The sequence below is a fragment of the Macaca fascicularis genome, chromosome 8 (assembly GCF_037993035.2).
Source record: "Macaca fascicularis isolate 582-1 chromosome 8, T2T-MFA8v1.1".
Classification (NCBI taxonomy): domain Eukaryota; kingdom Metazoa; phylum Chordata; class Mammalia; order Primates; family Cercopithecidae; genus Macaca; species Macaca fascicularis.
The window spans coordinates 99736996-99751929 of NC_088382.1; the positions used below are offsets into that span (position 1 = coordinate 99736996).

At 38.5% G+C, this 14934-nt stretch overlaps 1 protein-coding gene across 12 annotated transcripts in view; it reads left to right on the forward strand.

Annotated features, from left to right (window-relative positions):
* Positions 1–14934, forward strand: part of DECR1 (2,4-dienoyl-CoA reductase 1) — a 60087-nt gene that overhangs the window by 36546 nt on the left and 8607 nt on the right. For 3 of the 12 annotated variants that reach the window (XM_073999078.1, XM_073999075.1, XM_073999079.1), the window contains 3 exons: positions 1210–1356; positions 8215–8277; positions 13235–14577. In XM_073999078.1, coding sequence (XP_073855179.1) covers positions 1210–1356; positions 8215–8277; positions 13235–13345 — 321 coding nt within the window. In that variant the 3' untranslated portion in view covers positions 13346–14577. Of the gene's footprint in view, positions 1–1209; positions 1449–8214; positions 8278–8376; positions 8542–13234; positions 14578–14619; positions 14681–14934 lie in introns of those variants that run through there. The other 9 variants (XM_045398478.3, XM_045398480.2, XM_073999080.1 and 6 more) reach the window with 6 other exon arrangements.

The following is a 14934-nucleotide window of genomic DNA, read 5'->3' on the forward strand; positions in this document are numbered from 1 at the left end:
TGGAAATGTCCATATTAGTTTATTTAGCAGTTTAAAGGATGGGAAGTAGAAATAAAAACTTCCTGAGTGATTGCAACTTGATTGACTATCTTATTTATCTGACAATTCAATACTAAACAGTCTAATACAGTTAGTGGAAAGAAACTTAAAAACATAACATTAAAATACATGATTCAGGGTGGCCATGTCCTAAGCATATCTGAAAAGAGGCTTATAGACACAAATGCTTCTCTCCAGGATACCAATATCTAGGGAAAAATCACCTGCGTTTTATTTATTTATTTAACCTATCTTTATTGACTGTTCACTGTATGCAAGGGTACTGAGAAAGATACAGAAATATCTCTAAGAAAGTGCTTACCACTAAGTTTATAGTCTAGCCACTGAGATAGGAGTTGTACCCAAATAATAACTATTTACTGTTAAAGAGATTAAAAGAAAACTGAAGTGTAGAAACTCCCTAGCATGCACTTTTTAGAACCAGGATTGGGACCAGTTGCTACCCCTTGTCTCTGGGCTTTATACCCTCCTGGGAAGAACTGGAGGTCTCTCATGGAGTCCTCTGAGTGTTTGTTCTATCTTCTGGCCACGTTATTGAGGAAAACTGTCACCTAAACTTCAAGGCACTAGTACAGAAAAATCCAGTTGTTTTTATTAATCAGTGCACATCCGTAATTCATCTTGGTTTGTTCCTTCACGTCACTGACAGAAAGCAAATTGTTTGGCAAATTTAGTTATAGTTTTTCTCTGTCTAGAATCTAATTGAATTTCTACATCCTTGTTTTCTTCCTTTTCTAATATTTTGGGATGAAAGAAAAGGAATTTCCTCTTAAATATTTCCTATGAGCCGCTTTTCTGTGTTTATTAAATGAAAAGCCAGTAATACCACTGCCTTTACCACCTAAGCTTGTACATATTTCAGAGTACCTTTATATACATTTTTTTCATTTGATGCTTATAACAGTTTTGTGAGGTAGCTAAGATAGATATCCTCATTTTACATAGAAGAAACTAAGATTAAAAGGGTTATATTTTCCAGTGATGTATTTTTTTTTTTAAAGAAGAATTTGGTGAAATTGTTTTTTACTTACAAAGCCTGAGGTTTTAAGCTGCATGGTAGCATGCCATTTTATACACATTTTTTTCTTAAGTAGGAAAGGAGTTGATTGAAAAACCCAACACAACCCAATTGTTTTCTTAATTTCTAAGGGTGCCTTTAGCCGTCTGGACCCAACTGGAACATTTGAGAAAGAAATGATTGACAGAATTCCCTGTGGTCGCCTGGGGACTATAGAAGAACTCGCAAATCTTGCTGCTTTCCTTTGTAGTGATTATGCTTCTTGGATTAATGGAGCAGTAAGCATTGTTTATTTCTCTTCACTTTTTTTTTCAGGAGTGTGTTTGGGGCAGAGAAGTCTGTTCTGGAACCAATCCTGACAATGCTAAATGTAAATATGATTTAAAATACGTATTTAGCTGTAAATAATATGAAAATATTATATATATTGTTTATGACATTTATTCAGTGATGTATTAGTCCATTCTCACACTGCTAAAGACATACCTGTGACTGTAATTTAGAAAGAAAAGAGGTATAAGGGAAGTGCAAGGAGTCAGGGAATTCCCTTTCCTAGCAAAGGGAAGCCCTGACAGATGGTACCTGGAAAATTGGAACACTCCCACCCTAATACTGCACTTTTCCAATGGTCTTAGCAAACGGCCCACCAGGAGATTATATCCCGCACCTGGCTTGGACGGTCCTATGCCCACAGAACCTCACTCACTGCTGGCACAGCAGTCTGAGATCGAAATGCAAGGCCACAGCAAGACTGGGGGAGGAGCATCTGCCAATGCTGAGGCTTGAGTAGGTAAACGAAGTGGCCCGGAAGCTTGAACTGGGTGGAGCCCACCGAAGCTCAGAGAGGCCTGCCTGCCTCTGTAGACTCCACCTCTGAGGACAGGGCATAGCTGAACAAAAGGCAGCAGAAACTTCTGCAGACTTAAAGGCCCCTGTCTGACAGCTTTCAAGAGAGTAGTGGTTCTCCCAGCACGGAGTTTGAGATCTGAGAACGGACAGACTGCCCCCGCAAGTGGGTCCCTGACCCCTGAGTAGCCTAACTGGGAGACACCTCCCAATAGGGGCCGACTGAAACCTCATAAAGCCGGGTCCGCTCTGAGTTGAAGCTTCCAGAGGAACGATCGGGCAGCAACATTTGCCGTTCTGCAATATTTGCTGTTCTGTAGCCTCCACTGGTGATACCCAGGCAAACAGCATCTGGAGTGGACCTCCAGCACACTCCAGCAAACTCCAGCAAAACAGACCTGCAGCTGAGGGTCCTGACAGAAGGAAAACTAACAAACAGAAAGGACATCCACACCAAAACCCCATCTGTGTATCACCATCATTAAAGACCAAATGTAGACAAAACCTCAAAGGTGGGGAGAAACAAGAGCAGAAAAGCTGAAAATTCTAAAAATTAGAGCAGCTCTTCTCCTCCAAAGGAATGCAGCTCCTCGCCAGCAATGAAACAAAGCTGGATGCAGAATGACTTTGACGAGTTGAGAGAAGAAGGCATTAGACGATCAGTGATAACAAACTTCTCCAAGCTAAAGGAAGATGTTCAAACCCATTGCAAAGAAGCTAAAAACCTTGAAAAAATATTAGACAAATGGCAAGCTAGAATAAATAGCATAGAGAAGACCTTAAATGACCTGATGGAGCTGAAAACCATGGCATGAGAACTACGTGACACATGCACAAGCTTCAGTAGCTGATTTGATCAAGTGGAAGAAAGGGTATCAGTGATTAAAGATCAAATGAATGAAATGAAGCGAGAAGAGAAGTTTAGAGAAAAAAGAGTAAAACGAAATGAACAAAGCCTCCAAGAAATATGGGACTATGTGAAAAGACCAAATCTACATCTGATTGGTGTACCTGAAAGTGACGGGGAGAATGGAACCAAGTTGGAAAACACTCTTCAGGATATGACCCAGGATATAACCCCAACCTACCAAGGCAGGCCAACATTCAAATTCAGGAAATACAGAGAACGCCACAAAGATACTCCTCGAGAAGAGCAACTCCAAGACACATAATTGCCAGATTCACCAAAGTTGAAATGAAGGAAAAAATGTTAAGGGTAGTCAGAAAGAAAGGTCGGATTACCCACAAAGGGAAGCCCATCAGACTAAGAGCGGATCTCTCGGCAGAAACTACAAGCTAGAAGAGAGTGGAGGCCAATATTCAACATTCTTAAAAGAATTTTCTACTCAGAATTTCATATCCAGCCAAACTAAGTTTCATAAGTGAAGGAGAAATGAAATCCTTTGCAGAGAAGCAAATGCTTAGAGATTTTGTCACTACCAGGCCTGCCTTACAAGAGCTCCTAAAGGAAGCATTAAACTTGGAAAGGAACAACTGGTACCAGCCACTGCAAAAACATGCCAAATTGTAAAGACCATCGATGCTGGGAAGAAACTGCATCAACTAATGAGCAAAATAACCAGCTAACATCATAATGACAGGATCAAGTTAACACATAGCAATATTAACCTTAACTGTAAATGGGCTAAATGCTCCAATTAAAAGACACAGACTGGCAAATTGGATAAAGAGTCAAGACCCATCAGTCTGCTGTATTCAGGAGACCCATCTCATGTGCAGAGACACACATAGGCTCAAAATAAAGGGATGGAGGAAGATCTACCAAGCAAATGGTAAACAACAAAAGAAGCAGGGGTTGCAATCCTAGTCTCTGATAAAGCAGACTTTAAACCAACAAAGATCAAAAGAGACAAAGAAGGCCATTACATAACAGTAAAGGGATCAGTTCAGCAAGAAGAACTAATTATCCTAAATATATATGCACCCAGTGCAGGAGCACCCAGATCCATAAAGCAAGTTCTTAGAGACCTACAAAGAGACTTAGACTCCCACACAATAATAATGGGAGACTTTAACACCCCACTGTCAACATTAGATAGATCAACGAGACAGAAAGTTAACAAGGATACCCAGGAATTGAACTCACCTCGGCACCAAGCAGACCTAATAGACATCTACAGAACTCCTACCCCAAATCAACAGAATATACATTCTTCTCAGCACCACATCACACTTATTCCAAAATTGACCACATAGTTGGAAGTAAAGCACTCCTCAGCAAATGTACAAGAACAGAAATTATAACAGACTGTCTCTCAGACCACAGTGCAATCAGACTAGAACTCAGGATTAAGAAACTCACACAAAACTGCTCAACCACAAGGAAACTCAGCAATCTGCTCCTGAATGACTACTGGGTACGTAACAAAATGAAAACAGAAATAAAGATGTTCTTTGAAGCCAATGAGAAAAAAGACACAACATACCAGACTCTCTGGGACATGTTTAAAGCAGTGTGTAGAGGGAAATTTATAGCACTAAATGCCCACAAGAGAAAGCAGGAAAGATCTAAAATTGACACCCTAACATCACAATTAAAAGAACTAGAGAAGCAAGAGCAAACACGTTCAAAAGCCAGCAGAAGACAAGAAATTACTAAGATCAGAGCAGAACTGAAGGAGATAGAGACACCAACAACCCTTCAAAAAATCAATGAATCCAGGAGCTGGTTTTTTGAAAAGATCAACAAAATTGATAGATCACTATCAAGACTAATAAAGAAGGAAAGAGAGAAGAATCAAATAGACACAATAAAAAATGATAAAGGGGATATCACCACCAATCTCACAGAAATACAAACTCCCATCAGATAATACTATAAACACCTCTACACAAATAAACTAGAAAATCTAGAAGAAATGGATAAATTCCTGGACACATACACCCTCGCAAGACTAAACCAGGAAGAAGTTGAATCCCTGAATAGACCAATAACATGCTCCTTAATGAAGGCAATAATTAATAGCCTACCAACCAAAAAATGTCCAGGACCAGACAGATTCACAGCTGTATTCTACCAGAGGTACAAAGAGGAGCTGGTACCATTCCTTTTGAAACTACCCCAATCAATAGAAAAAGAGGGAATCTTCCCTAATTCATTTTATGAGGCCAGCATCATCCTGATACCAAAGCCTGTCAGAGACACAACAGAAAAAGAGAATTTCAGACCAATATCCCTGATGAACATTGATGCAAAAATCCTCAATAAAATACTGGCAAACCTAATTCAGCAGCACATCAAAAAGCTTATCCACCATGATCAAGTTGACTTCATCCCTGGGATGCAAGGCTGGTTCAACATATGCAAATCAATAAACATAATGCATCATATAAACAAAACCAAAGACAAAACCACATGAATATCTTAATAGATGCAGAAAATGTCTTCGACAAAATTCAACAGCCCTTCATGCTAGAAACTCTCAATAAACTAGGTATTGATGGGACATATCTCAAAATAATAAGAACTATTTATGATAAACCCACAGCCAATATCATACTGAATGGGCATAAACTGGAAGCATTCCCTTTGAAAACTGGCACAAGACAGGGATGCCCTCTCTCACCACTCCTATTCAACATAGTGTTGGAAGTTCTGGCCAGGGCAGTCAGGCAGGAGAAAGAAATCAAGGGTATTCAGTTAGGAAAAGAGGAAGTCAAATTGTCCCTGTTTGCAGATGACATGATTATATATTTAGAAAACCCCATCATCTCAGCCCAAAATCTCCTTAGGCTGATAAGCAACTTCAGCAAAGTCTCAGGATACAAAATCAATGTGCAAAAATCACAAGCATTCCTATACACCAATAACAGACAAACAGAGAGTCAAATCATGAGTGAACTCCCATTTACCATTGCTTCAAAGAGAATAAAATACCTAGGAATCTAACTTATAAGGGATGTGAAGGACCTCTTCAAGGAGAACTAAAAACCACTGCTCAATGAAATAAAAGAGGACACAAACAAATGGAGGAACATTCCATACTCATGGATAGGAAGAATCAATGTTATGAAAGTGGCCACACTGCCCAAGGTAATTTATAGAATCAGTGCCATCCCCTTTAAGCTACCAATGACTTTCTTCACAGAATTGGAAAAAACTAAATTTCATATGGAACCAAAAAAGAGCCCGCATTGCCAAGACAATCCTAAGCCAAAAGAACAAAGCTGGAGGCATCATGCTACCTGACTTCAAACTATACTACAAGGCTACGGTAACCAAAACAGCATGGTACTGGTACCAAAACAGAGATATAGACCCATGGAACAGAACAGAGCCCTTGGAAATAATACCACACATCTACTACCATCTGATTTTTGACAAACCTGACAAAAAAAAAAGAAATGGGGAAAGGATTCCCTATTTATTAAATGGTGCTGGGAAAACTGGCTAGCCATATGTAGAAAGCTGAAACTGGGTCCCTTCCATCTTATGTAAAAATTAATTCAAGATGGATTAAAGACTTAAATGTTAGACCTGAAACCATAAAAACCCTAGAAGAAAACTTAGGCAATACCATTCAGGACATAGGCATGGGCAAGGACTTCATGACTAAAACACCAAAAGCAATGGCAGCAAAAGCCAAAATAGACAAATGGGATCTTATTAAACTAAAGAGCTTCTGCACAGCAAAAGAAACTACCATCAGAGTGAACAGGCAACCTACAGAATGGGAGAAAATTTTTACAATCTATGCATCTGACAAAGGGCTAATATCCAAAATCTACTAAGAACTTAAAGAAATTTACAAGAAAAAATCCATCCCATCAAAAAGTGGGTGAAGGATATGAACAGACACCCCTCAAAAGAAGATATTTATGCAGCCAACAGACATATGAAAAAAATGCTCATCATCACTGGACATCAGAGAAATGCAAATCAAAACTACAATGAGATACCATCTCACACCAGTTAGAATGGCAATCATTAAAAAGTCAGGAAACAACAGGTGCTGGAGAGGATGTGGGGAAATAGGAACACTTTTACACTTTTGGTAGGACTGTAAACTAGTTCAGCCATTGTGGAAGACAGTGTGGCGATTCCTCAAGGATCCAGAACCAGAAATACCATTTGACCCAGCCATCCCATTACTGGGGATATACCCAAAGAATTATAAATCATGCTACTATAAAGACACATGCACACATATGTTTATTGCGGCACTATTCACAATAGCAAAGACTTGGAACCAATCCAAATGTCCATCAGTGACAGACTGGATTAAGAAAATGTGGCACATATACACCATGGAATACTATGCAGTCATAAAAACAGATGAGTTCACGTCCTTTGTAGGGACATGGATGAAGCTGGAAACCATCATTCTGAGCAAACTATCGCAAGAACAGAAAACCAAACACCACATGTTCTCATTCATAGGTGGGAATTGAATAATGAGAACACCTGGACACAGGGTGGGGAACACCACACACACGGGCCTATCATGGGGTGGGGGAGGGGGGAGGGATAGCATTAGCAGATATACCTAATGTAAATGACAAGTTAATGGGTGCAGCACACCAACATCACACATGTATACATATGTAAGAAACATGCACGTTGTGCACATGTACCCTAGAACTTCAAATATAATTAAAAAATAAAAAAAAAAGAGGTTTAATTGACTCACAGTTCTGCATGTCTGAGGAGGGCTCAGAAAACTTCCAATTATGGCTGAAGGGTAAAAGTCATAACTTAACATGGTGGCAGGCAATAGAAAGAGAGGGAGAGAGAGAGAAAAGGGAGAGAGAGGTGTGTGTGTGTGTATGTGTGTGTGTGTGTGTGTATATGTGTGTGTGTGTGTGTGTGTGTGACGGGGAAAGAGCCCCTTATAAAACCATCAGATCTTGTGAGAACTCACTGACTATAACAAGAACAGCATAGGGGAAACTGCCTAGTCCAATCACCTCTCACCGGGTCCCTCCCTCCACACCTGGGCATTATGAGGATTACAATTAAAGATGAGATTTTTGTGGGGACACAGCCAAACCATATCAAGTGATAAATTAATAGATGCAAGTTACCTTGATAGATATACCTTTAAGATGATCTTCAAGATTGGGTAGATTTTTGAAATTGTGGAGATGTTAGAAATAGAATTATGAACTGTGTAAATCAATTTAGGTTTAATCATGAGTTTTCTCTTTAAAATTTGGGCTTGATTTAAAGTGCCAAAGAGATATTCCATCCAAAGTATGGGAAAATGACTAGTGGTTCAGAAACTTTTTAAAAGGAGTAGTTTCAGAGTTTAAAAATTTGTTTTTTCCAGGTTGTTAAATTTGATGGTGGAGAGGAAGTACTTATTTCAGGAGAATTCAATGACCTGAGAAAGGTAATGCCATTTTGTGTGTATAATGTAATATTAGCAGCTCAGATACTAAGCTTTAAAAACATGTAAAAAGCACATTAAATTGACATCTTTTTGTGTTAGGTCACCAAGGAGCAGTGGGACACCATAGAAGGACTCATCAGGAAGACAAAAGGTTCCTAAGACCACTTTGGCCTTCATCTTGGTTACAAAAAAGGGAATAGAAATGAAACAAATGATCTCTCATCTTTTGACTATTTCAAGTCTAATAAATTGTTAATTAACAAACATGCATTGAATATGTATTCTGTGCCAAGCCAGTGATAGCCATTGTATATTCAAAGATGAATAAAATGAAATATAGTCCTTCAAAACATTAAAAAAAAAAAAAAAGGAGGCATGGGGAGAGTAGGTAGTAGGTAAAGATTCCTCTTTACCACTAAAAAGTGCTTAGAAGTGCAGAGAAAACAGATCTTTGTGGCTTGGAAAATCAGGAGAAACTCAATGGTGGGGGTAGTATTTGAGTTACATATTATACTATACCTATACTGATAGGGCCTAAAAGAAAGAAATTAGAGGATACACACTAAATATAATAGACTTTGCCTTTCCAGTATATTTTCTTTTCACTGGACTTGTGAATTACTTCTTTGGGTAACTCAGTATTAACTCATATCTTTAATTTTTACTAGGACCTATTTGTAGCCAGGCATTTCATTTAGTACTGAATAAGCTATAGCCCTTGCCCTTTTGAAATTCATTATCTAGCAAGATAGTCAAACTTATAAATAATTATTTATGGTACATTGTGATAAGTATTATTCCAGCAGTATTTGAGTGTGGAGGAAGAAGTAATTCATTCTGTCTCCAGAGTTTAGAGAATGTGATGCCTAGGAGATAGCATGCCATCCCAGCTGTAAAAGAAGAATAGATTTTTCTGGGTAAAAAAGGTAAACAAAGTCTATAAAATATTTTTGTGTATCATTTGATTAAATTTCCTCTTTGGTTTGACTAATTTGTCATCCTGAAAATCAAATAATAATGAATCCAAAGTCTCAAGTCTACAGAGCTATACTTCTGAGCCTATATTTTTAAAATGTCCATTTTGCTTTCCCAGGAGTCACTTATAACATGTTCACTAGACTGACTATCGCCATTGCCCAAGTTGACAGGAGAGGAAACCAGCTTCCATATTACCTCATCTAAATAAATCTGCAAAGGAATCCAGTTTTCCTGTTTGAATATATATGCCACAAGCCCCATGGAAACCCCAATTACATTGACAGTTAATTGTGTACATAAATTACATTTATTACATTTAATTGTGTACATGTAGGGGAATGTTATAGGTTTGGAATAAGTGGCCTGACATTTCTAATTATACTGACTTTCACTGGGCTTTTTAGGCTGTTACACTTTTTCTCCACATGCTTGCAATACAATACTCTCAAAATAAAATGCAGACAGTTACCTAGTCTCCATTTTACCTTTTGTACTAATCGTGTCTATTAGTCTGTTCTCATGCTGCTAATAAAGACATAACCAAAACTGGGTAATTTATAAAGGAAAGAGGTTTCATTGACTCATAGTTCAGCATGGCTAGGGAGGCCTCACAATCATGGCAGAAGGTGAGTGAGGAGCAAAGTCATGTCTTACGTGGTGGCAGGCAAGAGAGCTTGTGCAGGGGAACTCCCATTTATAAAACCATCAGATCTTGTGATGCTTATTTACTATCACATTATTGTGTTGATATTGTGTCCACACACCATTAGTGATGGTTTATCACTCATTCCATTTCCAAACCCACCTTCCCACCCACCTCTCACCAAACACACAAAGATACTTTCCCTCCACTGATTCCACCAATATAGCCGTGTTTCTCTTTCTGGTTAAATTGATACTAAATGTTTACATTTATATAACTTAATACATTTTTTTTTCCAGTGTTGTTTCAACCTTTTTTTTTTAAAAAAAAATTCAGATTACATGATAAATCAGATCCTTTTTAAGATAAATATTATTTTTAGTATTCTGTTGTTTTGATGTATCATAATTTATTGGAAATAGGATTATTTATAATTTTATTATCTTTTTAAATTTTTATAAAGACAGTGTCTTGCTATATTTATCAGGCTGGTCTTGAACTCCTGACCTCAAGTGATCCTCCTACCTTGGCCTCCCAAAGTGCTGGTGTTACAGGCATGAGCCACTGAGCCTTTGTTTTAAAATTTTTTGTTTTTAAATGTTTTTCAAGAATGCTGATGCCTCCCTTGCCAATGCATTTTAAAATTAGTATTAATATTACTTTTGATTGGAAAATCATAATTGAATTCATTTATGGGGTACCCTGTACATTTTAGGGGTACAGTGTGATGTTTTGGTATATGTATACTGTTAGGCAGGAGTCTAGACCCAACATGGCGGCATTACCCGGTGTAGCAGGCCTTTTGTTAAAGACTCCCTTCACCCTTGTACATACCCGCAGACTTACATGCATCAGAGTTCCGGCTGGGCAACCACACTCCCCCATGACCTGCAGCTCACCTGCATTCCACAAGTTCGTAAACAGCAGTTTCAGTTAACAGTTTCCGGCCGGGCGCGGTGGCTCACGCCTGTAATCCCAGCACTTTGGGAGGCCGAGACGGGCGGATCACGAGGTCAGGAGATCGAGACCATCCTGGCTAACATGGTGAAACCCCGTCTCTACTAAAAAAAAAGTACAAAAAACTAGCCGGGCGAGGTTGCGGGCGCCTGTAGTCCCAGCTACTCGGGAGGCTGAGGCAGGAGAATGGCGTGAACCCGGGAGGCGGAGCTTGCAGTGAGCCGAGATCCAGCCACTGCACTCCAGCCTGGGCGACAGAGCAAGACTCCGTCTCAAAAAAAAAAAAAAAAAAAAAAAGTTTCCAAAGACCCCTTCCTCGTGACCCTTACTCAACTCCTGCCCTAGTAGTTTCAAGACCCCCCCAGGCCCTGTTTGCACAACCAGCTTCCCTACCTCTCAGGCTATAAGAAGCCCCTACCCTCCTCCCTCAGCGCAACTTCCTTGGCCCACACCTTTGGACCGAGGAACCTCGCCCACGAGTCCTAATAAAAGCTATTCTCACTGCCATTTGCCTTGTGTCTTCGTTCCCAGTTTGGCTCCAGCCTCAGTTTACCTTTACATATACAATGTGGAATGATTAAATCAAGCTAATTAACATATCTATCACTTCTCTTACCTATTGGCCTTTATGGAGAGACATTTGAAATTTACTTTTATTAGTTATTTTTAAATATACAGTACGTTATTATTGACTATAGTCACCCTGCAGTAGATCCTAAAACCTGTTCTTTCTATCTGAAATTTTGTACGCTTTGATCAGAAACCCTCTTCTTCCCACTCCCTCAACCTCTAGTAAACCATCATTCTACTTTTTTTTTTTTGAGATGGTGTCTCGCTCTTGTTGCCCAAACTGGAGTGCAATGGCATGATCTCGGCTCACTGCAACCTCCACCTCCAGGGTTCAAGCAATTCTCCTGCCTCAGCCTCCTGCGTAGCTGGGATTACAGGTGCATGTCACCATGCCTGGCTAATTTTTTATAGTTTTAGTAGAAACAGGGTTTCACCATGTTAGCCAGGCTGGTCTCGAACTCCTGACCTCAGGTGATCTGCCTGCCTAGGCCTCCCAAAGTGCTGGGATTACAGGCGTGAGCCACCATGCCCAGCCAATCATCATTCTACTTTCTACTTCCATGAGTTCAACTTTATTTGATTCCATACATAAGTGAGATCACAGGTTACTTTTATTTTTCAGTATTATAAATAAAACAACATTTTTGTGTATAACACATTTTTAGAATTTGGAATTTTTTTCTCATTTTTAGAAGTGGTATTATTAATCAAAGTTATGAAGCTTTTAAAGTTTTTTTGATATACATATCCAATTGTTATTCCAAAGATTTGTATGGGTTTAAACCCCCGAGTAATGTGTGACAGTGCCCATTTCAACAAATACCTGCCAACAATTAAAAGTATTCACCAATTTTACATGTATCAAATGATAGTACCATTAAAAACTTACGATTAGTGAGATTGAATACTTTTATACACTTGTGAATTTCCTGTTTGTCGTTTTACCTATTGGTATCTTAATGGGGTATTGTAAAATTTTTGATTTGTATGAGTTTGTATGCAATTTTTTTCCTCTGTTAAAGACAAAAATAGTTCTTTTAATAGTTTCTTAGTCATCTATTGCATCATTATTATGTGTTATTACAAATGGTTGATGAGAAAGCAAAGCTTGCCAGCATGGCAGAGAGGATCAGAGTTGAGAGATCATGGAGATACTGACTAACAGATATTTTTTCCTGAGTCTGAAAGAAAAGCATTGTTTATGGGTAATTCTATGACAGACCACATGTGGGCTGTAACCACATCAGTATTCACCTTAAGAGTTACTTTGTCACTCAATACCTTCTGTAAGAGTCCTGCTTCTATTGTACTAGTGGAAGAGTTAATACTCAGTAAATTAAAGATTATTGGTAACAGTTTCACTCATCTTACCATTAACATGTGAAACCACCTCCGGGAAATGTTTCAGGTATAGAGTGACAGCCATTGTTTCCTTATTGTTCTTGTGGAAACTAAAACAATGAGAATTTAATGACTTTGAATAATAGAATTTTAGAGCTGGTAAAGCCTTAGAAAATGCTAATTCTCAATGTTTTTGTTTTACAGTTAAGGAAACTGCAGACCTAGAAAGTTATGTGACTTGCCCTAGGTCACACAGTAAGTCAGGCTCATGTCTCTCACCCAGTTGGATATTTCTTGGGATCATAACTTAAGAGACAATAACAAGGTTTTTAGGAGTTAACAGTTACATTACAAAAACCTTGGAGAAAACCCATCAATGTCTTTAGCTTGTTAGTTGAAGTATGACTTCTAAAAATGCACAAATCATGAATTATTACAAATGAATGCACTCGGGTAACCTTTCCCCAGGTCAAGAAACAGAAGAAACAGAACATTACCAGGAACCCAGAGGCCTCCCTTGTGCCCACCATCGTGACTCCTTTCCTCCTCCTCACAGCTAAACACTGTCTTGACTTCTAACCCCATCGTTAAGCTGTTTTGAGATTTATATAAATAGAATGACACAGTATGTATTCTTCTGTTTTTTGGCTTTCTTTCTGTGTAGTAATTGCTTATGCATGCTCATTGTTATATTCCATAGAATATAAGGTATATATGAATATACCACAATTTATTTGTTAGTTCTGGTGTTAGTGGACATTTGAATTATTTCTAGTTTGAGGCTATGCCAAATACAAAGCTGCCGTGAACATTCTATTCTTTTGGCGAAAATATATACACCTTTATCTGTTAGACTGGTAATACCTAGAAGTGAAATTGCTGGGTTTTAGGGTATGCTTGTGTTCAAATTGAGTAGATACTGTCAAATGGCTTCCAAGACTATTGACAATTTAACCTCCCACCAAGCTGTTTGGGAACTTCCACCGTGCGGCATCCTAACCAGTAGTGAGCATTCAAATTCTCTTTACTTTGAGCCATTCTGTAAGTGTGCAGTGGCATCTCGTGTGTTTAATTTGCTTTTTTTTTTTTTTTTTTTTTTTTTTTTTTTTATGAGAGAGGGTCTCCTGTTGCTTAGGCTGGAGTGGAGTGACACGATCTCGGCTCACTACAGCTTTGACTTCCTGGGCTCAGGTGATTCTCCCACCCGAGTTCCCTAGTAGCTGAGACTACAGGTACACGCTACTGTGCCTAGCTCACTTTTTGTAGAGACAGTTTTGCCATGTTGCCAGGCTGGTCTCAAACTCCTGGGTTCAAATGGTCCTTCTGCCTCAGCCTCCCAAAATGCTGGGATTACAGGCGTGAGCCACTGCACCTGGCCAATTTGCATTTATTCTGATTACTAATAAAATTGATTACTTGTATATGTTATTGGATATCATTTGGGTATCCTCTAGTGAAAAATTTGTTCAGCTTTCTTACACATTTTTCTATTGGGTTATATTTTTAAATGTTGGTTTCTAGGAGTAATGTTAATATATTTTGGGTATGTGCCTTTGTCAAGTATGTGTTGCAAGTATCTTCTCCCACTCTGAAATTTGATTTTTCCCTCTCTTTAATAGTTTTTTGTTGAAGTGTATAGTCTTTCTGAACAGAAATTCTTAATTTTAATAGAGTCCAATTTTTCAATTTGTTTCTTCATAATTGGATGTGAAGTATTTTCATGCATGAAGTTTTGAAGTTATTCTCCTGTGTTTACATATGTTTCATATTTATATTGATAATAAACTTGGAATGAATTTTGTTTGTGGTATGAGGTAGGCATTATGCCTGTAATTTTATATTTGCCTATCTAGATTCATTTTTTTCATTCTTCATCCTGTTCTGTGCTCAAGGAAGCAGACCTGTCATTTATAGGTAAGTGCGACTGATGTAGCTGAGGTGTAGGAATTTCTTTGTGTGATAGTGCTCAGGAATTAAAGCCTACTGTGCTAGTCCTGCTTCTAGATTCATGACAGTTATTGCTGACAGCCCTCTAGGAAGTCTCTTCAGAAATTTCCCTATCATAATTTGTTGTTGTTTTTCTTTCTTTGCTCATGCTGTTACTGTAAGAATGCCAAATCTGGTAGAGTTTTGGTGCATACTTGGTAGTGAATAGTTATTTTTCTATG